We start from the raw sequence: 22375 nt of genomic DNA on the forward strand, positions 1-22375 counted from the left end.
GTATTATATGGGCTAGTGGTGGGTTCCACATGACCCAATGCCAATTGTTCTTTTACCAAATTATCTAAGGCCTGTAATTTTTCTTTTGTCAAGGGCCATTGATCAACCCAAACAGGGGTTGAAGACAAGAGTCAATTTCATCAAGTGCGGCATTATTAATCCTCCAATATTAATTTAGCATCAAATTGAAAAAGTAGGTCCCTACCCCACAAGTTAGTATGAAGCGGCAAAACCACTGGTTTGAATTTCGCCGAGATGCCTTTCATAACGCGTTGTGCCGTAAGCCAATCTCGACTAACTCTTGCAGGTCGGGTCCCTGCTACTCCCCTAACTGCCGGTGAGGCTTCCAACGGCCATGAGGAAGGCAATTCGGCGGTCCTTATGACAGAAACGTCAGCACCGGAGTCTACAAGACCAGAAAATAGGGTGCCATTAATTAATAGTGGCATCATAGGCTTATTGGGTGTGATTTTTTGTGTCAAAGCCAATAATTCAGGGGAGCCTTCAAAAAGGGACATGGAGGGATCGCCGCAAGATAGTGGCGCTTCCGCACAGGGGAATAACACAAGTTGGGCAATGGAATCTCCCTTTTGAAACTCAATTGGGACATTTGTATAAAATTGAATTTGAACAGGGGCGGTAGAGTCCGAATCGACCATAGTGGGGATGACCGATGTCCCCTTCTTCTGAGCCAAACAATGAGGGAGTATCATTCCCACCATGCCAGGGGGCAGGGGCCCATGAATATGGGTTTCAGCCATTGTGAGCAAATTAGGAAAATCTACCGAAACCGCATTTACAAATTGTAAATCAATTCGGGACTGGCCCCTAATGGGCATTCGTTGTTCTGGCGGAGAGGAGGCAGCCTTGGGGAGGGGGTTAGCCGCACACCCCCTATCTAGTTTCCCTGATTGGATTGGTTTGATCGGCATTGATTTGCCCAATGATAGCCCTTCTTACATTTTTGGCAAACTGTATTTGGTTTCATCCCTGTGTTTTTTGTGGGACGCGCAGCCTCCCCTCCGGGGGCTCGACACTGCTTTTTAAAATGTCCGGGCTTCCTGCAGTTAAAGCAGGTGCCCTGGGGTTGATTTCCCTTTTGCAGCGCGGCTGCCAATGTATCCATTTGGAAGGCATTAGTTCCGACGATACGACAAGTCTTGAGATAATCAGCAAGGGTTGGCGCCGGGCCGGATGCCAAAGGTTTAAGGACAGACTGGCAGTCCACGTTCGCATGTTCAAATGCCAATTTCATAAGAATTTAAGCAGCTGCTTCCTTGTTAGAAATTCGTCTCTCCACTGCCTTTTGTAGGCGGTTAATAAAATCAGAATAAGATTCCGTTGCAGTTTATCTTATGGCAGAAAAGGATTGAATCGGGGTACCAGATTCATCTACACGAGACAGGGCGGCCAATACACATTCGTTGACAAGCAGAAAAGCAATGGGTGTTAAGACCTGCGCCTGGGTGAGGAGTGTGGCAAAGGCACCCTCCCCAAATAATTGTTCCATGGTCCACTGGGCCCCTGGCCGTGTCGCCCTATTCATGACTTCCCTTTTGTACTCGGACTCAAACACCACATACTGGGTTCCATTAAGCAACATCCGAGCCAAGTCTTTCCTATCCTGCGGTAGCAGTTGATAGGCACCTGCTAGAGAATTAAGAAGTCCTCTGGAGTAGTGGCTGGTAATTCCATAATCCTTTACCGCATTTTTTAATTCTTTAATCATTACCAGAGGCACGGGTTCCCATTCAAAAACAATGCCTGCTGGTGTAGTCCGGTATATGACTGGAAATAGCTCAATGTCCTGCAGATCAGAGGCATCTAGACCTCCTTTTATTGCTTTTTGATAAGCTCCTCTAATAATTCCTGGCTGTTGGGCTTGGCCAGAGGGGCTGTCAGCAGTAGTCTGACAGCACGCGGGTTGGGAAAGACCCTCAGGAGCCGTGGCTTGGCAAACCCGTATGTCTGGATCAGGAGTTGTTAACATAACAGACGTTGTTTGATAAGGAGGTGGATCCAACAACAGCTGAAGAGGGGATTCAGCATGTGTCTGAATCAATGTATAGGCTATTTTCCACAGACAAAGAACATCCGGAGGAGCCCTCGGAACTTGGTGGAGGACTGCGCCAATTTTCGTCCATGTGTCAGCTTTTAAGGAGCCATGTTCCGGATAAGATGGACAGTTAGCCCAAACGTAAGCAAGCAGTTTGACAGCCTCTGATTTAGAGAGAGGCTTGGTAGTTTTTCGGTCTTGGGTGCTTAAATATTTCTTCCTGCCTAATTGCCTAAGCTCTTCAACATGAACATTCTGAGTTGCAGACATTCCACCCCCCATACTTACGAATTAGAGTCAGTCGCCAGCGACGTCGTCGGGTGCACCGAGCCTATTCCAGGCGGTAAGCAGAGGGTTAGCAGGGACATACCCGTCGGCACAGGATTACGTCGGGGTCACCATGTGCGGTTGTCTCTCATGAGGGATATGCAAGCGAGATGTCTCGGGATGAGAGCTCAGAACTGACTCTGTGACTCTCTCTTTTATTAGCACATTCATTAGCATACAATGTTATCACTTAGGCGGCCAGAGTTGCCTATGGCCAGTTACTTTTATGAGTCATTCATCCTGTTTTCCACATCTCATGCACTTTCATTGTTTCGTGTGCACTATGGCACATCCTGTGGGAGCAGTTCTCTGCAATTATTCCCACAGTTGTTTTCACGCAAACCTCTTATTCTTAGTGCAAGTTCCATTTGTCTATACTGTAACATAATAATTTCTTTTTCAGCATCTCCGACTTTTTGTTGCACCACATCCATTTTCAATACCAAGTTAATTTGGCATCATTAAGATCTAATCTGTCTTCAATTCCCGAGACATATTCTGTTAACGAATTAACAACCCCCAACATATCATCCCTGATCTTCTGAACCCGGGTCTCAAGTTTATCAGACTGTTCTTTATGAGCAACGGATATCTCCTCCTTAAATTTTTTTTCCATCATAACTACATGATTTTTAAATGCTTCGGCCAGTTCCTTCTGAAACATTTCTTTAGTTAATGGCTCCCCTGTTGGGGGAGGAAGTAATGACTGTAGTTGTGTGCCAGGGGCGGGCGAACTGCCTGCACTTTTTGAAGCTGTGAGGGGGGGACCTTTCGGATAGGGTTTTGCTTAGAAGCCATTCCAAGTTTTAATCTTCTTCAGCCAATTAATAAGTCTCTGCTGGTCGATTGTGCAGCTGTTACTGTTTAATTTAGTATTAAATCACTCCTTTCCTTTGAAGTTTTAAACTCCGTAGAAATTCAAAGCTCGAACAGTATTACGAAGCTGCTCGGCACTATTTTGAATATTTCTTTAGCAAGTAAGATATCAGAAGGAATTCTTGTAAAAATGAAGCTAAGGATTAATACAAACAATTAAAAATTCACATATACAGGGTCTGCTCGTCTTGGATTCAGTAAATCAAATTTTGTTCTGAGGATGGGGTTTGCTTTGTGCTGCTAATCGCAGCAGGAATTCCTGGCACGGAGACAATTCTGCTCTCGGCTGGCCTTCCCCCCCTCCCAGAGTCGATCTGAGAGTTAGTTGGCATGTTGCCTAGCACAATTAGCTCACCTTATCTTCTTGGCCCGAAGAAAAGGTAAACAAGCTGTCAGATGGCTGATGGATTGCTCATCCGACAGTTTAACGCGACCAGGATTCCGGAGCTGTAACGACCAGCTCCTACCAGCAAGCCCCTCCCCCACCGGAAGCCTGCTGATTTCATTTTCCAGCAGGACATGGCACCAGCCTACATTGCCAAAAGCACCAAAACCTGGTTCAATGACCAAGAGGTTACTGTGCTTGATTGGCCAGCAAACTCACCTGTCCTGAACCCCAGAGAATCTATGGGGCATTGCCAAGAGAAAGAAGAGAGACATGAGAACGAACAATGCAGAAGAGCTCAAGGCCGCTATTGAAGCATCCTGGTTTTCCATAACACTTCAGCAGTGCCACAGGCTGATAGCTTCCACACGCCACGCCACATTGAGGCAGTAATTGCTGCAAAAGGGGCTCAAACCAAGTACTGAGTACATATGCATGCTTATACTTTTCAGAGGTCCGATATTGTTCTATGTACAATCCTTGTTTTATTAATTGCATGTAATATTCTAATTTTCTGAGATGGTGGATTTGGGGTTTTCATGAGCTGTAAGCCATAATCATCACAATTATGACAAATCACAGCTTGAACTATCTTGCTTTGCATGTAATGAATCTATCTTATACATTAGTTTCACCTTTTAAGTTGCATTACTGAAATAAATGAACTTTTGCACAATATTCTAATTTTTCGAGTTTCACCTGTATAATTTTCAGAATACCTAGTTCTATGTTCTATACTTAGTCACATACCGTATATACTCGAGTATAGGCTGACCCGAATATAAGCCGAGGCACCTAATTTTACCACAAAAAACTGGAAAAGTTATTGACTCGAGTATAAGCCTAGGGTGGGAAATGCAGCAGCTACCGGTAAATTTCAAAAATAAAAATAGATACCAATGTTTTTGAATATTTATTTCAAAGAAAAACAGTAAACTAGCGGTGTATTCAATGAAATACTTCACTCACCTCATGATGCTGATGTCCCGCTGTGATGATGATGTCCCGTGCAGCCGCGGGAGCGATGTCCCGCCTCCTATGACACACGGCACAGTGATTCCTATCATTGGATCACTGTACCAGAGGAGGTGGGACATCGCTATGTGGCTGCTTGCCATAACAAGGAGGAGGTGGGACATCGTTGCAGAGCGGCAGGAGGGGGAGGAAGGGGAATCGTAAGACAGCCCTGCATTACATTAGAACGTGAGGAGGGGGGATGGTGCGGTGCGCGCTGCGCGGCAAACTGACACAGAGGGAGGGGAAACTCACAGGGGCACTGGGCCATTCACGAGTGTCACCCAGCGGCATGGCCCCGCCCCTTTTTCTCCTCCATTCCGGGCAAATTTTTCACTGACTCGAGTATAAGCCGAGGCGGCTTTTTTCAGCCCAAAAAGTGGGCTGAAAAACTAGGCTTATACTCGAGTATATACAGTATTACATATTTAATCAAGTAAAATTTATTTTATTTTTAGCTAAAAAACTAATTTGTATTAAACAAGCAGATTTTTCACTTCCCCACCTTTTCATATAATTATATTAATCTGGGAGATTTGATATTTTAAATGTGTACACTTTTTTATGCCCTCTGTATTCTAGTAACACTGACAAAACTATGAGAAGTTCTTTTACCAAGTGCATTTAGGCACCAGGATTAAAAATCTTATTTTTCTTACTACCACTGCTGCTATTGCAAAACAATCTTACAATGACTGCCATTAGATCATCATTCAAAGCACAGTGATGCAAGGTACTTCCTCCCATTTTATATTCCAGATGAAAGGTAACCTGGAAGAGAGGGATATGGGAAGTATAGATAGGACAGGACTGAGGGAAACCTCAAATGCAAAAATAGGAAAATCTCCATCTATTAGTGACAAGAATATGAATATATATTTAATTCTAGCAAAGGCCAAGATTAACAGCTTGCTAAAACATCTAAGATACTAGGAGCCAGCTTACAGTATAAGCAAGCAGCATACATTAAACAAAATAAACCTGAACCATATTAAAAAACTACTTTATGACCTATTATATTCTCTAAAAGCTATTTTGATACCTTTTTAAACCATCAAATAAAGAATATTACATATACAGTAATAGGTTGTGTTTTCCTTAATATCACAGTTCAGTTTACTGTGTGATCTTCCTCATGTTCCATCAAGTTCACCATGTTAATGAGGATATATTTGATTTGGAAGGAGCAATAATAAAAAAAACTCTCAATGAAAGCTGTTAACTAGTTAATTGAAAGAACAAAACAATGCATGGTCAACATTTGAAGGATTTAGAAGAAAAGCCGATAAAAAACCCACATAGAGTTGGTTAAGATCAATAGGGTTAAAGAAATTAAAGGCTTTATTTTAGTGGCTCAAGAATAGTTTTTGCCAACTAATTGCATGAAGGCAAAAATTAAACCTCTTACAAACAACAGCAATTATCACTTTTCTAGTAAAAAGAATAAAACAATTAACCACTTGATCAATTGCTGTATCAAAATTTCACAGACTGGCTATAAGTAGTATTATGACCGATTTGCCAGAATTATTGGAAATTTTGCCAGACATTGGAATTTGAATACAATAAAAAGTACTGGGACCATCAAGTTGAGGATTGGGAAAATGAGTGGATTACGTTTTTATGGAACTTTTACATCCAAACAGATAAGACATCTTGTTCATAACATATCAGCAGATTGAACATTTGTGGAAAAATAAATCCATTGTTGTACCAATCGTGATTGGAGCCCTTGGAACAATACCTAAACGACTTCCTTGATACCTGGAAATATTGATCAGAACTGCCTGCATTCTTAAACGGTACTGTAGGAAGTTAGCACCCATCCCTGTCCTGGATGAATTAAATATTCTAGGAAATATTACGAAGGCAGATTATTTCCCTGGATGAGAAATGGAGAAACATTTTTTGGCAGGAAGCAGACTCACTCTTAATAGCCCCCACCCTCAATAGCCCACAGATGTCAGTACTTAAGAGATAGAGTTGGCTAGGTCTATTCATAAGCAAATACCCTCACCCAAGCTCCAACAAAGGTAGGATTAGCCCTCAGCCATAATAGGAATTGCCCAAAGCACCTTCATTACATCACCCAGCACAGTTCAACCAAGCTTGACTCAGAAAACCTACAAGGTTAGCTATGACCCCTACAGCAGTCAATAGCTTGCTACGGGAACAGGAAGCTAAAATTCAAAGCCCAAGAGTGGGTATAAAAATGTCTTTCACCCATGTGCTCGACTGCCCGGGACTTCAAACCATGTGGTCCTGTTCACCATTAAAACCATTTTCCAAGTAGTCTCCATGTTTCCAGTGTCTTTCTTTCCACTTGGAACTGAACCCAGATTGACATTTCTTCCAACAGTACCTTAATTGGGTATCATCAAAATACTGATACCAAACCAGCAGATGACTTGCCCAGTGGTTTCATGTGGATGTTGAAAACAAAGACAGAATAAAGTCCTGCAGTACCTCACCTGATTGATTGGAAAACAATCTCTCCCCACCAATCAACCCAGAATGAACATTAGCAAATATTATCAGGGAATATATGCCTTCACTTCTTTTATATTTTAATTTTTATCAACAAAATCAATATATTAAATTGAAAAGTAACAAATGTATTTCATAAATTTGGCCTAGTGGGTCCTGCCTTAGGCATTAAAGCCAGTTGGGTGACTTTGGGCCAGTCACCCCAAGCCAACCCATCTCACAGGGTTGTTATGGGGAAACAGAAAACAGGAGGAGGAATGTATGTTGGATATGTTCACCACCTTGAGTTATTTGTAAATAAAGACAGCATACAAATAAATGCATTAAAAATAAAAGGGCAGAGGATGAGATCTTTGCCCTGGTTTTTTTCCTAGAACAGGGCTGTCAAACTTCTAGCCCGCGTACCAGATACATAACATGCTGGCCACGCCCTGTTTAGCGAAGGAAAGGTCCTGATATGTCACGCCGCTGTGACATGTGTTTGACACCCCTATCCTAGAAGTTAAAGCTTTTCTGGTGACTCTATTCCTATAAATGAGAACAGAGTTTTCACTACCACTCCTCTTACTAATTGCAGATGTCAAAATCATCCATATAATTCACTATAAAGACTACTAAAAGTAGTAAAAGCAAACATTTGTGATCTCGTATTAACAGAAATAAACTTTAATGGTAGCAATTTACAGACTTTGGGAAAAACAATTACTATATAACTCTCCAATTATTGGAATTAAAACAAGACATAATTTAATTTCGTAAACTATTACATAAAAGTTGATTTAGAATCAAGTTGAAACTGTAAAATTGTAAATATTTTATTAGATCATAGGATGAATCACATAAAGTATTCATATCATTTTTTCTTTCAATAATTCAATGTAAATTCCATGTTATCGCAATTTCTTTTATAACCCATTCAAATTCAAAAAGTACTATATTTTTCGAACTATGACACACCTAAATTTACAGGAGGAAAACAAGAAAAAAATAGTTGTTAGCCTGTGTGTGTTGAGTTTTCGCCCTCAGCGCCCAAAAGCACTCTGCAATGCTCCACGTGGCGCGTTTGCACCAAAGCGTGCCCATTTTTGGCCTGCAGAGTGCTTATGGGGGATGGGAGGGCAAAAACACAATGTGCAGAGGGCTTGGGAGCCCAAAAATGGGCCGTGTGAAGCACTGCAGAGTACTTTTGGGGACTGGTATTCATCCCTATTCGGTCTATAAGACACACCTAAATTTTCACCCACTTTTTTTGGGGCAGCGGCGGAAAGATGCATCTTGTACTCTGAAAAATATGGTACCAGTGTCTCAAATACTGCCATGTCAAGTCGTATCGTTAAACAGAAAATTTATATAGCACACACACTACACACCCAGATCCCAAATCTTTCACAATGTATTAGAAAACTTGAAAAAATAAACTACAGCTGTACTACAAAAAAATAACTCTGTCATAGATTAACTAGAAAGTGAGATCAACCATCAAGGAATCAAAGATGAGAGCTGTGAATTCCCCCCACTTACTTTCCTTGAGGTAAAGCTTCTCTTAATAAGTTTCTTGAACTATCTTTCAATCTACAGAAGGAATAAGCAACTTATTTCCTACTAGCATATATTTAAGCATTGTTTTCAATTAAGAGCTAGAAATTTAAAGAAGCAATCCTGTATTCATTAAAATAAAAGTCCTACATAGAAGATATATTGTAATTTGCCCACCCTGGGCTTCTGGAATGTTAAACCTACAATCCTATGTATGTTTACTGAATTAAGTGCCTCTAAATGGACATCCAGAAGATTGCACTGTAAAGTAGTAAAAAATTGAAAATATTCCTTCATCTAACATTCCATTTAATTACTGGTTGTACAGAGAACATATAACCAGTACATGATTATAATTTCATTAAAACAAGGCATATACAGTCAATTACATTAAAAGGGATATGGGGAAAGATCCTATTTTAAAAATGTATTTGCTAAAATCACTAAAAAAACTTGCATTTAAAAATAGTTGATAAAAATATTCCTCTGGATTGTACAAGGCAGCGGTGAGAGAACCACTGATTAAAGACTGTTACTCAGATTTTTCTTCTTTTTCTCCTGGTGTATCAGATACTGGGTCCTAAAAAAAGAGAAAACTTAGTAGTAGTAATAATTTATTTCCAAGTTCAAACTTAAAAACATATCAAATTTGATATATAGGCCAAAAAAACTTTTATGTCAGGATCCAAGATGTATTAATTCATTTCAATCAGTTTAAAATTTCTGCTTCAGTGTAGCCATTATACATTAACATGTTCAATCCACAAGAGGAAAATATTTGGAATAAAGTATGAAACACAATGAACTAAACAATGAGCATGCATTCTGAATTTAGAAGATTTAAGGTATACAATACTCTTCCATAACTAAGAGCTACAGTGAGAGTTATATCACATCTGCATTTTCTGCAATTCTATTTTTATTGAGGAAACCTAGCAATTACTGAATAATTAAGCTAGAGAACTTTACTTCATTACACTCAAACATAAAAAGGATACATGGTTGAAATTTGATGAATTAATTTATATGCTCTGAATATTCAGGCTGAAAACTGTTTTGTTCTCTGTGTTCTTAAATAGGAATATTTATAGTGGACATTAAGTCAAATCTATTTTTTCCATTATTTTATGGAAAGGAAACAGCAAATGGAGGACTAGTTTACCAAACCTGAGAACAAGACTCCACTTTTTGAATCCAGAATAAAAGTTGAACTCCAGTGCATTTTCAACCCTTGAACTCTGTTCTCTTTTTCTTTCTGCTCTTTCTTTCACCCCATAATTTTTTTAAGTGTCCTCACATAAATCCAAACAAGCTGCAAGGGTATGGTAGGAAGCATCTACATACAATTCTTTACTGAGGTGAAATGAAATCTACCTTTCGAAACAAATTAACTTAAAAGAAACTCCAGATATCTATGAAGGTTTGATAGAATTACCTCCTCACTTTTTGTTTCTCCATTTTCTGCAGGCAAGCTATCCTTTATTTCTTTTTTGTTATTATCTTCAGTTTGTTTCTCTTTCAGTCCTTTTTTCCCTTTTGTTGAAGCTCTCTTTTCCTCAGATTTAACCTATAGTAATTCAGAATAGATAATTCATAAAAGCAATTGTCAACCATTGATTGGTAACTTTATTTCTAAACCACTGGGCAAAGTATACAATAAATTACCCAAATAAAGCTATTCTTATAAGTAACTTACAAAAAAGTAGTCCTGATTCACAGTAAGAATTGAGCTCTAAATTTCAACTGCTAAGTAGGGGAGTTGTTAGTAAGTGTTGCCAATTACATTTTTTTTGCTAGTCATTAAGTGAATCACTCTAGATGTTGTGAATCATGGGGTCATTAAGCAAATCTGGCTTCCCCCATTGATTTTGCTTGTCAGAAGTCTTCTGGGAAGGTTACAAATGATGATCATGTTACCCTAGGACAGTGCAGACAAACATACATTCCAGTTGCCAAGCAGCCGAATTTTGATTATGTCACCATGGGGTTACTATTATAACTGTGAATATGTGTCATGCCACTTTTTTCAGTTCCATTGTAACAATTACTAAACAAATGGTTGTAAGTCAAGGACAACCTGTATACTACAGTGTTAAATTTCCGTTGAAAATAGGTTTGCAATTTATAAAGTTTTACAAAACTAAGTCATCAGATGGTAAATTATAATAGAGAGACTACGGTAGTTAAAGTGCATATTTTAAAATCAACAGCCAGCTTCCAAAGCAGAGTTTAAGTAATCTAATAGACTTCCTATAAAAAATAAATCCTTACCTTTGAAGTGGGCTTTTTTGGTTTTGTCTCGACTTTTGCAATGGCAGGTTTCTGAAAGGAACACAAGTACTTATTTATTATGCCTCCCTCTTTCTACAAATTACAGTAGTAAATCAACCGAAATTTCTACTCACAGCCGATAATCGTGCGGATCGCCTCTTCGGCTGTTTCAAAAGAGGACAAAATCCTGAAGTTAATAGCCCGCTCAGTACTACCTATATAATCTTTTTCCCTCCGTTTTTTTATTATTCCAGCTACGCAACAGACACTTACCTCTTCTTCAGCAGGATTCACCTGTAACGAAAGTTAATAGTATTAAAAACCGCGCGGGAGGTGACATCGCATGCGCATAACGGGCTGAAACCATACCAGGAGCTGTGACCTCACGGCGCACACGCCCCCTTTCCCACCGCCGTATCGGGATCTTTAGGCTGAGGCCGAGTTGCGCCAAAGGCCGCGCAAAATTTAAGAGTCGGGAATGCGCTCGAAGCTCTCGGAATGCTATCAGACCTCCGAATTACTTCGAAGGGAGGCCCACACGCAGCCAGTAATAATCGCCACGTCCCTCACCCCCTCTTGGCTCCCTCGGTGAGCACCGAAATACTGGGCCTCACGCCGAAGTCGCCACAGAAAACTATTCCAATTATAAAAGAGAACGCCCTCCCGGTCTTATTTTTTTAAATAAAATTTCTCAATCATAAAGAAACGGCAAGATAAGGCAACGACGAGAAAGAGATTTTGCGTCCTTGACGCACGTTAGTGTGCGCGCGCGCCTGTCGCCAACCTTTCTCTTCGGCATGGCTGAGTAAGCTGCCCTCGCCTTTTCTTGTGCTTTATATTTTTTTGCCCTTAGCGTCAGGCCGTGCGGGTGCTTGTTCTTACAACCGGAGCGGTGACGACTGCTAGTTCTTACTCCAGCCTACGGGAGTCGGATTCTCACTGCTGCGCACAAACTGTCTCTTGCCTGCTGATTCCCCCCCCCCTCCCCTACATCCCAGCAGCGCCAGCGGCACTGCAACAAGATCCAGCCGGATTGAAAGGAAAGGGGGGGAGTGCGCGCGCTCTCCTTAGCGCCGCCCTCTCTTGACTGAGCGCGCTCCTTCCCATTGGCCGCCTGACTTGTAGGACAGCTAATACACCTCAACACTCGGCCCCATCTGCAAGCCCAGATTTGTCCCTTTGAATTTGGTCTACCTCGGAGACACGGATGCCTTCTAGGCGGATCTAACCATGGGGCCCCGCCCACTTCCCACACGTCACAGTGGAAGTGTGACAGATGGCCGCCGCATCTGCGCAGTATTGTTGAACGGCTTCTGTGAGGCACCGTCGCTCCGCAAAGATGCGCGCCTGCGCATTTTTGATAAGTGGGCGCCCGCCTCAAGTGTTTGTCAGCTCGCGTAATTATTTATCCTGAGAACAGCGTTTCTCTTTCTCCTTTTTCTTTGCACATCTCTAACCCAAGACATGACTGAACTACGTATTGAGGCGAAACATTTGACGACGGAGGGTGGCGCATGGCTTCTCGTCCTGAGCTCCGTGTTCTTATGCAACCTCCTCAAAATCCTTCTACCTTCCTGTTCTTCCATTGTAAGTGTCAACGGCCCATCGGGTTTCCATGGCAACCGCATCTTTGACCTTTTATTTCTCAGTAGAAGAGAAACTATTGAATTGTCCCCTGGGGATGGGAGAGAGATGCAGGAGAGGAAACATTCTAAGGTCGCCTCCTATCCCATTTTTATGTTCTCCTTATATTTAGTGTAGCAACACTTCCCAATCTAGTATTCTTCTGCAAGTCCAAGATTTGCTAGCTTGCATGGATACAGCAAGTTATAGTCCCAACACATGTTCTTTCAGAGATGTTTTCTTGCCAGATTTCTGAATGCCTTCAATAGTGACAGAGCTTCTAATGTACTGCTTTCACTGGAAAAGTTCTTTAGAATTCTGGGACACATTCCAAGATGTATCTTGAAAATAACGTGTTGAGCTGTATAATACAGTTAAAAATGGAAATGCTGTGTGACACTTTGTATTTATTCATAAAATGGTTTATGATCATTTTGTGTCATTAAATGCTTTATAACATTTTCCAGATTTCAGTTCCACAGGAATCATGGTTCCATGTTATGTCAGTTAGCCCATTTGAGATATTTTGGCTCAAATATGGTTGCCCTATGATGCACTGCTTTGCCCAGTTAAAAGATACACTCCGTTTTAGTATATAGATTCAAAAGGAAATATCCATTGGATTGTGGTGTCAAAACTGAATAATCATTTGAAGTTTTTAAATGTATACCTATAGTAGATAGAAGAAACTAGATTTGCTATGGAGGCCCTCCTTATGTAAGAATAAAATTAAGGCACTCCTCAAAGATAGCTTGTCTAACTTTTCTGCATTTGACAAAAAAATAATTGCAAAACGGAATCAGGATTCCTAATTAGAACCACATGTGAATTTCTCTTAGTGTTAGAAAGTTGTCTTTCTAATATTTTATTGGATTCTGCCTTTCTGTAATTTTTATTTATTGTCATTTCAAAATTGTAGGCAATTTTATTTCCAAAAGCTCCAAGCGGCTTATAAAATATTTTACAAAATAGGATTAAAACTGTTAGAAAAGCAACAACAAGCCATCTGATGTACCAACATTTGGGATAGTATGTTTTCTGTTGTTCTGGAGTGCTTTCCTAAAAAACCATGTAAACAGGTCTCCAAAAATGTAATAGGTAGAATGTGGTCCCGTAGCAAGCTTTCGCTTCCAGATTTCACCAGATGAGGTGATTCAGCTTGGAAGAGGAGTTTTACAGTTCAAGTGTGATGAAATTCTAATTCTGCAAATAACCATTTTTTCCAAATATTGAAGACAAAGAACAGAAAAATATTTGTTATGAATGTTGTGATTATTTTATGTAATAACCCTATGTTAGATCCTCATTTATAATTATGAAATAAGACTAAATAGACTTTTAGACTTCCTTTTCTCTTTATCAGATATCTAGATTGCTACAAAAGGATGCTGAGCAGGAATCTGAAATGCGATCTGATATTCAGAGCATGAAGCAAGAACTTTCTACCATTAGTATGATGGATGAATTTGCCAGATATGCTCGATTAGAAAGGAAAATTAATAAAATGACTGATAAACTTAAAACACATGGTACAGTTTTGGTAACTATATTTGCATAACGTCAGTTCATTGTTGCCAGCTTTTTTCAAAAGTGTTGCTAATCTTATGACTTCATAGCTATAAAATAAAATGTGGCAATATTGAAATACATTTTGTGGGGATTAAGCAATATTCTGGCTCATTTTATATTCTTATGTGAACACTTTAGCTTTTTAAAGAAATTAAAACTTATATGTGCACTTTTAATTCAAATAAACTGTAGATTTATTCTTTAAAAATAATGCAATTTTTCATTTAATTAATTGGAATTGTTGAAAGGTTTTTTCTTTATAAGTTTTTGTGTGTATGTTCACTCCAAAATTCAATTTATTTCATTTGTAACATTCTTCAATACAGGTTATCAAAACAGCATAGTTTTTTAAAAAAATCTGATTTTGGTATGACATTTCTAGAGTTGCTGAATTATTAGAAAAATGTTTTAATAATATTCAAATGTGTGTGTATGTGTGTATGTATGTGTATGTATGTATATAAGTGTGTATATATATGTGTGTGTGTATGTGTGTGTGTGTATGTATGTGTGTGTATATGTATATGTATGTATATGCTAGACTTGTATTTGGGGCTTTTCCTGTGTAAGATTGAGATTGTCTTGGCAATATTTCGGCGAGGTCTCATTCGCCATCTTCAGGCTGGTGTTTTCGGCTTAAAGCATAGTCGGAGCTGCTGTCTTTCTATAAATCTTGGTGGGGGTGTGTGGAGTGCTGGCTTTGTTTCAGTAAGTGGATTGATTGGATGTGTGGTTGTATCATGATTGGTTGATTGGTGCTGGCTGTGTGTACGTTGTTTTGTGTTGTAACAGCCTGGGTGGTGAGTGGGGCTTGAATGCAGTAAGAAAAAAAAGAAAAAGCTACTTCCCTTTTCCAGCACCTTAAAGCTACAGGACATGAAATTAATTTTGAAGGAACCAAGTTAATCTCCAAAATTGAGCACTTCAACAAGAGAATAATTATGGAAGCTATCGAAATAGAGAAACACCCCCACAACATAAATAAACGTGATGATACCTCTCGCCTACAAGACATCTGGAAACTAGCCAGCACTCCACACACACCCCTACCAAGATTTATAGAAAGACGGCAGCTCCGATCACACTTTAAGCCGAAAACACCAGCCTGAGGATGGCGACTGACACCTCGCCGAAACGTTGCCAAGACAATCTCAATTTTACATGGGAAAAGACCCGAATACAAGACCAGCATATACACACACACACATATACATACATACATACATACATACATATATACACATACACACACATGTATACATACACACACACACACACAAATGTATGTATATAGGTAGTCCTTGACTTACAGCCACCATTCATCCTAAAATTTATGTTGGTAAGCAAGATAGTTGGTAAGTGCGTTTTGCCCCATTTTATGACCTTTCTTGGCACAAGTGCTAAGTGAATCACTGCTGCTGTTAAGTTAGTAACATGGTTGCTAAGTGAATCTGGTTTCCCCATTGACTTTGGTTGTCAGAACGTTGCTAAAGGTCACCACATGACCCCAGGACACTGCAACTGTCATAAATGAGTCACTTCTGCTACAATAGTCACAAATGTGAAAAATGGTCATAAATCACTATTTTCAGTGCTGCTGTAAGTTCGAACAGTCACTAAACAAATGGTTTTAAGTCAAGGATTACCTATAGACACACATCTGCGTGTCTATATATACACATACATGCAGTATTCTATTGAAAAAAGGAAAGTGAAATAAATTAGATATAAATAAGTAAAATCAAGTAAACAGGGATGAAATAAAATTGCCATAAAACTATTAACTTGTTTATATAAATCACACATTATTGTTTTCTATTAACAGTGAAAACACGAACTGCTCAACTAGCCAAAATAAAGTGGGTAATAAATATTGTGTTCTACATTTTGCAAGTAAGTAAATTTGAATTATGTAGACTAAGATACATGTTGTAAAAATAAATTATCTATAAAGTAGCTTAAAAGAATTAATTAGTAATAAAAATAACCGCATAGAAAGTAAGATTAGAACTTCTTTCCATGTTTGTCTCTTTGTTAGTGTTAGCTTTGTATATGAATGTTACTGTTTCATACAAGAGCCATTCATTTGTCTGAATAATTGCAATTTACAATCAGACAAGTTTTGTGAATTAAGTCATATGATTTTTCCTTTTTCCTACCTTTCTTTTGAGCAATTAATCATATAATGTTGCGTTCAGTGATGTGCACTCTGATATAGCTGGGAAAGAATGCCTCAGTCCCTTTCCTTAAACTGCAGAGCCAAATCAAAAGAGAGGCAAAAAGTAATAGTGTTTCTGATGTTTTTTAAAATAAAAATATTATATGAAGTAGAGCACCCTGGATTCATGCAAGTGTAATTTTCACAATATAGTAGTTATATCACAGTAAGTTTCAGAAATATATACTATAGTTAGTGTAGTAAAAATGTAATGACTTTGTTTGTACCTTTCACTTATATCTGAATATTTTTTTTAAATTTCAGGGTGCCTTAATGATATCATTAATTTGGAAATATTACTCTGAACCAGTTACTGTGCTTCCAAGAAAATGGCTAGCCCCTTTGGAACGTATAGTAGCTTTTCCAACAGGAGTGGCAGGTAAGCCATGTAAAATACTTCCTGCTCTTTTGTATGAATCTAATACTTATTTCTTTTTTTTTATTTTAAATGCATAACTCTATGTGGGTTTTCTTCAGAAACTTTGACCCATAATCTATATACCTGTATCTGTATTCTATAGATGTATATTTAATAAACAGAAGCACACGTTAACAAATTTTTCATGATTAATTTTTCAGAGCTGAAAATGTTCCAAATCTAATGACTATCTGCCTGTTATTGTAAATAATATGGGGCTAAATAAATCAGTGTTTCAATTCTAAGAGTTGTTTGTGTCTAACAGTATGCCTATAAGATAGAGCTACCAGTTTCATACCAAAGCAAGGGAGGCTGTTGCTCAGTGGCTAAGACGCTGAGCTTGTAGATTAGAAGGTCGGCAGTTCAACAGTTCGAATCCCTAATGCTGTGTAACAGGGTGAGCTCCTGTTATTTGTCCCAGCTTCTGCCAACCTAGCAGTTCGAAAGCATGTAAAAAATGCAAGTAGAAAAACAGGGACCACTTTGGTGGGAAGGTAACAGCCCTCCGTGCACCCTCTGTGTTTAATCATGCAGGCCACATGACCATGGAGAAGTCTTTGGACAGCGTTGGCTCTTTGGCTTACAAACGGAGATGAGCACTGCCCCTAGAGCTGGAAGCAACTAGCATGCATGTGTGGGGGAACCTTTACCATGGGTCATATATTTAAGTGAAAACTGTATTAAAGAGCCATAATTGTGGCTAAATATTTAAGATTAGGAATGTATTTCACCTATTAATCATATTACTGTATATTTGGTTTATTCCTTTAATGCATTTGAATAGTTCTCATTGGGGACCAGTTATATATTCTTTTAAAATGAAAAATATGCTAAAAGCAGTATGTTGAGCAATTCCTATTCTAATGAAAATTACAGTAAAGCAGTTAATTTTGGGCTATGGCCAATGTACATAAAATCTCCAGATTTTACATATTACTTATCACCTAAATCAATAATTACTTTTTTTCCCCTAAACTCTCAAGGGCAGATTTAAGTATTTATTCATTTTTGCTATGCAAATATTTTTAATACATATGCCTGAACTACTGATTCTTGGTATTTACAACATACCTTTTTATCTTTTTTAGGTGGTGTTGGAATTACATGTTGGTTGGTTGTTTGCAACAAAGTTGTTGCCATTATGCTACACCCATTCAGTTAAGAAAGAAACAAATTTCACTTTCAGCAATTTAGACCTCCCTGTCTTTATATCAGTATTCTGCTATGGTAGGAGATAAAGCCCAAGAACATGAAAGACTAAAAGGGTGCAGCTTTTAAAAAATAAAAAAAACAAATATTCAATAATTGAAATACAATCTACAATGACTTTTGTTATATAGTTATTTCCCTTCATTTTTAGATGTGTAGAATATATGCTGAATATGAACTATTACTGTGCTCGATGTTATATTTTTATTTCTATTCTCATCTGTTATTTCTTGTACAGATGCAAAAGAAAAATAGTCATAAGCATTTCAGGAAATCGAGTACTTCAAAATAATCATAGAATCATAGGAGAACAGGGTTGGGAGGAACATTGGAGGTCTTCTAGTCCAACTCCCTCCAGGAAATCCTATAACCTCTCAGGCCAAATGGTTGTCCAAGCTCTTTTTGAAAACCTTCAGTGATGGAGCACTCATAGTTTCTCCTTAGTTGTAAGCTGGATCTCTCTTTAGTAATTTTCCATTTGTTACTTCTTGTCCTTCCCTTAGGTGCTTTGGAGAATAGGTCAACCATGTCTTCTCTGTGATAACTCAAATATTGGGAAATTGCTATTATGTCACCTCTAGTCCTTCTCTTTGCTATACTAGACATGCCTGGTTCCCTCAACCATTCATCATATGCTTTACCACCAGCGGTCCAATCATCTTAGTCACTATTCTCTGCACTCTTTTTAGAGTCTCAACATCTTTTTTGTATTGTGCAAAAGTGCAATTATATTGTATAAAATAGCCAATCATAATTGCTTTAATAGCATTCCAGACAGTCATTGAATTTGTCCATTTACCCAGATTATTATCGAAACATTAATTTCTTTTAATAATCCTTTACAATCTCCTTTTGTGAAAAATTTATTTAATCTCTACAGTTCAAATTCTTAGATGCGGCATATGCCAAATGATAATAAAAATAAATTAAGGATTCAGGGAAATCTTATTTAGAGGGAGAAATTGATAGCATAAGTCAGAAAACATCTTTTTTAAAAATCCTTTAATATTTATATTTAAAGAATGTGAAAAAGTACACAAAATAGTTTTTGTGATGCTAATAATAACTATACAAACTAATATCTAGTATGTTAGTTCTAATACTATCCACTATCATCATTCTAATATTATCTAATATCTAGCATGTAATTTCTACTAGTTCTAATATCTATATTCATGCTTTAGAACATTTTTTCAATAATTAAAAATACTGGGTATGGGGTGAAAAAGCAAAACAATTAAGATTGCCCGAGAAGGCAATTTTCTGAAAAACATGTTTATGGGCTTGACTGGAATCATCACACTGCAAGCCATCATTTCTGTATCAAACCTCATCATAGGTTTTTTACTCTACAACACTCCCCCCCCCCCAATTACCCTCAATGCTTAAATTAGCTTTTGGACCACTGTTATTTAAGATGTGGTTTGGACCAAACAGCCTTTCTTTTCTGGAGGTATGTTGGGACCATTTTCTTCATTGGCAGTTGAAGGGGTGTCTTTTTGACTATCCTTGGGAAGTTTGGCAAATGAGGCTGTTATTTCACCCTGTTGCCATTTCTTTGGTCTTCTACTCATGGTATTTGGGTTGATTAAGAGACCTGTTGAAGGATATCCCTGATGCAAAATTTCAATAGCCTCTGAAAATGCTGTACATACTGTTTTTTTACATGTAGGTGGTGTTCTATGTATTACTGTTGTTAATTTGGCTCAAACAGCTTCTTTGGCCTCTTTGTCTTCTTCATTTTACTGTTTTTCAACTGCAACTTCTTCCAAATTATTTTCTTTTGGCTGAATATGTTTAGGAAGACATGATTGTTCTGTCTTTAATTCAGTGGTTCTCAACCTGTGGGTTGGGACCCCTTTGGGGGTTGAACGACCCTTCCACAGGGGTCACCTAAGACCATCAGAAAATACATATTTTTGATGGTCTTAGGAACCGAGACATCAATTTTATGGTTGGTGGTCACCACAACATGAGGAACTGTATTAAAGGGTCACGGCATTGGAAAGGTTCACTGCTTTAATTGATCGAACTCTTCTTTCAATAAGTCTAGTCCTTTGCCTTTTTCTCCTGTTCTTCTGTTTTGACTGGAATTGGGTGTTGGTACATACCTGATACACCCGTTCTCAGGGCGGTGGAGCCATCATCCAGGCATGGGTATGACTCCGTCAGGATCCAATACGACTGGGTCTACAAGTATTAAAGCCATGCCTACGAAGCTCCTCCCCAGAAATAGACGGAGTGACTTGTAGACCGCTGTGTAAGCAATCTGAAATGATAGAGATTATCTCTCCCCAAGGAATATAAGAAAGATTAATAAATTAAAGGAACAGGGTGGGGCTGGATGATGTCTCCACCACCCTAAGAACGGGCGTATCAGGTATGTACCAACATCCATTCTCCAGTAGGTGGAGACATCATCCAGGCATGGGACATACCAAAGCCCACAGTCCCATTGGGAGGGAAAGAAGAAAGAAAACTTAAGTGACAATGACATGCTGTAGCACACGGTGTCCGAAGGAAGCATCAGCTGAGGTGTATCTATCTAGCTTGTAGTATCGAATGGAGAAATTGAAGTCTATGTAGCCGCTTGGCAAATTTCCTCCAATGAAGCTTGAGTTTCCCAGGCCGCAGAGGTGGCTGCGCTGCGTGTAGAGTGCGTCGTGATATGCGGAGGCACAGGCAGCGAGAGAGAGAGTGGAATACGCCCTAGAGATAGCTGTGCGCACCCAGCAGCCAATGTCCAAAGAGGCTTTGGAACCACTCTTATCTCCGGGTTGGAACTTGACGAAAACAGCCTCAGAACGGCTGAAAGAATATATACTGTTCCTCGGTATCCCCAGCAGGCGGCTGAGAGATGCTTGCAGAAGTCTCCCCCTGGGCCTGGGTGGAACGACCCTTCTTAGGTCTGCTGGAAGAGGAGCAATGAGGAGTGGCAGCAGCAGGAGACCGATGCTGAAGGCCTGCAGCGATGCCCCGCTCAATAGCAGCTGCTATGATGTCAGCCATATCATCAGGATTAATGGTGACAGCCCTGGGGGCAGGGGAACCCACATTAATATCAGGGGTGATGCTGCCATCCCTTTCAGAATCTGATTCCCCCTGAAATCCAATCCCGTCCTCAGGGTTCAAGGGAGAAGCTAGGGGGGAAACATCCCCATCAGTATCAGTGGAGAGGTCCTCCATAGGGTTGAAATTAATTGGAGAAGCCCTGGGCAGAAGGACAGTAGTAGAGCAATGATTGGTCTTAGAAGTGGCCTTCCATGGCACCAGGACAGGGAATTTTCTAGGTCTCCTGTGGGAGAGTAGACTTAGAGGCCTTAGAAGGCCTGGTAGAAAAAGGCTTTGAATGGCCTTTTTCCCCCCTTAGGCTCAGAGTGACTGAAGCTGATGGGGCAACAGAGCTGAGCAAATCCCCCCCCCCCTCAGAAAGGGTTCCGTTACTTGCCATTACTCACGATTACTGGTTTAGCTGAAGAGATGTTGTAAAGCGATGCAGCAGGCTTCCCACCCAAACAAAATGGCCATCACTTTTTTTCACGCCCAAAACTCAGAGAGTAGACCGGGCCCTGAGAAAGGGCTAAGATGGTGAGCTGACCAAGCAGCCTATCGCCCGGCAGTTTTGCTGCCTGTTAAGTGCTCTGGCCCAAGGAGAGGCCACAGGAGCCGAAAGAGAGGCTGTCGAGGCTCAGAATGAGATTTCTGTGGCCTCTGCGATTAGAGGAGGCTTCTCCCGGCGTGCGCAGCTGCAGCGATTGTTCCTGAGGCGTCCGGCTGCAGCAGAATGCCTTTTGAAAGGCTTGGGCGATTTTTTTCCAGCAGCGCGGCAGCAGCAAGAGGCTGGAGCTCTTTTGGACAGCGCAGCAGCAACGAGCGGCACTCAAAGAGCCTGAGGCGAACCTTGTAGGCTGGCCACGTGGCTGTAAGCTGCTGAGGCAGCCAAACCAGAGGGAGGCCAAAGCCTCAGAAAGGCAGAAATGCTTAGAGAGCAAGGGCCAGATAGAGAATGATTTGGAAGGAAGCCAATTTAGTAATTTGAAGTTTAGAGGATTTTTAGAGAATTTAAAGGAAAATTAGCAAGGAGAGATAGGGAGACACAGCTAATCGAAGGATTGACTGAGTCTATTTCTGGGGAGGAGCTTCGTGGGCGTGGCTTTAATACTTGTAGACCCAGTCGTATTGGATCCTGACGGAGTCATATCCATACCTGGATGATGTCTCCACCTACTGGAGAACACACAATGCAAGCCATCATTTTGATTTAAGATGTGATTTCAACCAAACAGTTTTTCCAAAAGAAGCATTCCAAAAGAAGTCGGTGTCTTGGGACTGTTTTCTTCTTCAGGCGATGCAAGGTTATCTTTTTGTCTTTCCTTGGGAAATTTG

At 39.8% G+C, this 22375-nt stretch overlaps 2 protein-coding genes across 3 annotated transcripts; one reads left to right on the forward strand and one right to left on the reverse strand.

Moving 5' to 3' along the window:
- Nucleotides 1-7790: 7790 nt before the first annotated feature.
- Nucleotides 7791-12095, reverse strand: HMGN1 (high mobility group nucleosome binding domain 1). Of its 2 annotated transcripts, none has more exons than XM_014057016.2 (6): nucleotides 11737-12095; nucleotides 11226-11246; nucleotides 11087-11116; nucleotides 10953-11003; nucleotides 10125-10248; nucleotides 7791-9261 (listed from the first exon to the last, which is right to left on the reverse strand). In XM_014057016.2, exons 1-6 carry the CDS (start codon nucleotides 11749-11751, stop codon nucleotides 9248-9250), a joined length of 255 nt encoding a protein of 84 aa, XP_013912491.1. In that variant the 5' UTR covers nucleotides 11752-12095; the 3' UTR covers nucleotides 7791-9247. The 2 variants fall into 2 exon arrangements, with proteins under 2 accessions (XP_013912491.1, XP_013912490.1); XM_014057015.2 differs by having other exon boundaries at nucleotides 10117-10248; nucleotides 11737-11959.
- A 123-nt stretch (nucleotides 12096-12218) lies between these two features.
- On the forward strand, nucleotides 12219-18103 carry GET1 (guided entry of tail-anchored proteins factor 1). Its single transcript, XM_014057014.2, has 5 exons — nucleotides 12219-12539; nucleotides 13939-14104; nucleotides 15970-16037; nucleotides 16627-16741; nucleotides 17869-18103. Exons 1-5 carry the CDS (start codon nucleotides 12417-12419, stop codon nucleotides 17940-17942), a joined length of 546 nt encoding a protein of 181 aa, XP_013912489.1. The 5' UTR covers nucleotides 12219-12416; the 3' UTR covers nucleotides 17943-18103.
- Nucleotides 18104-22375: the final 4272 nt, after the last annotated feature.

Source organism: Thamnophis sirtalis, unplaced genomic scaffold (genome assembly GCF_051295495.1).
Source record: "Thamnophis sirtalis isolate CommonGarterSnake01/CBP01778 unplaced genomic scaffold, rThaSir2_p1.2 scaffold_8, whole genome shotgun sequence".
NCBI classification, from domain to species: Eukaryota; Metazoa; Chordata; class Lepidosauria; order Squamata; family Natricidae; genus Thamnophis; species Thamnophis sirtalis.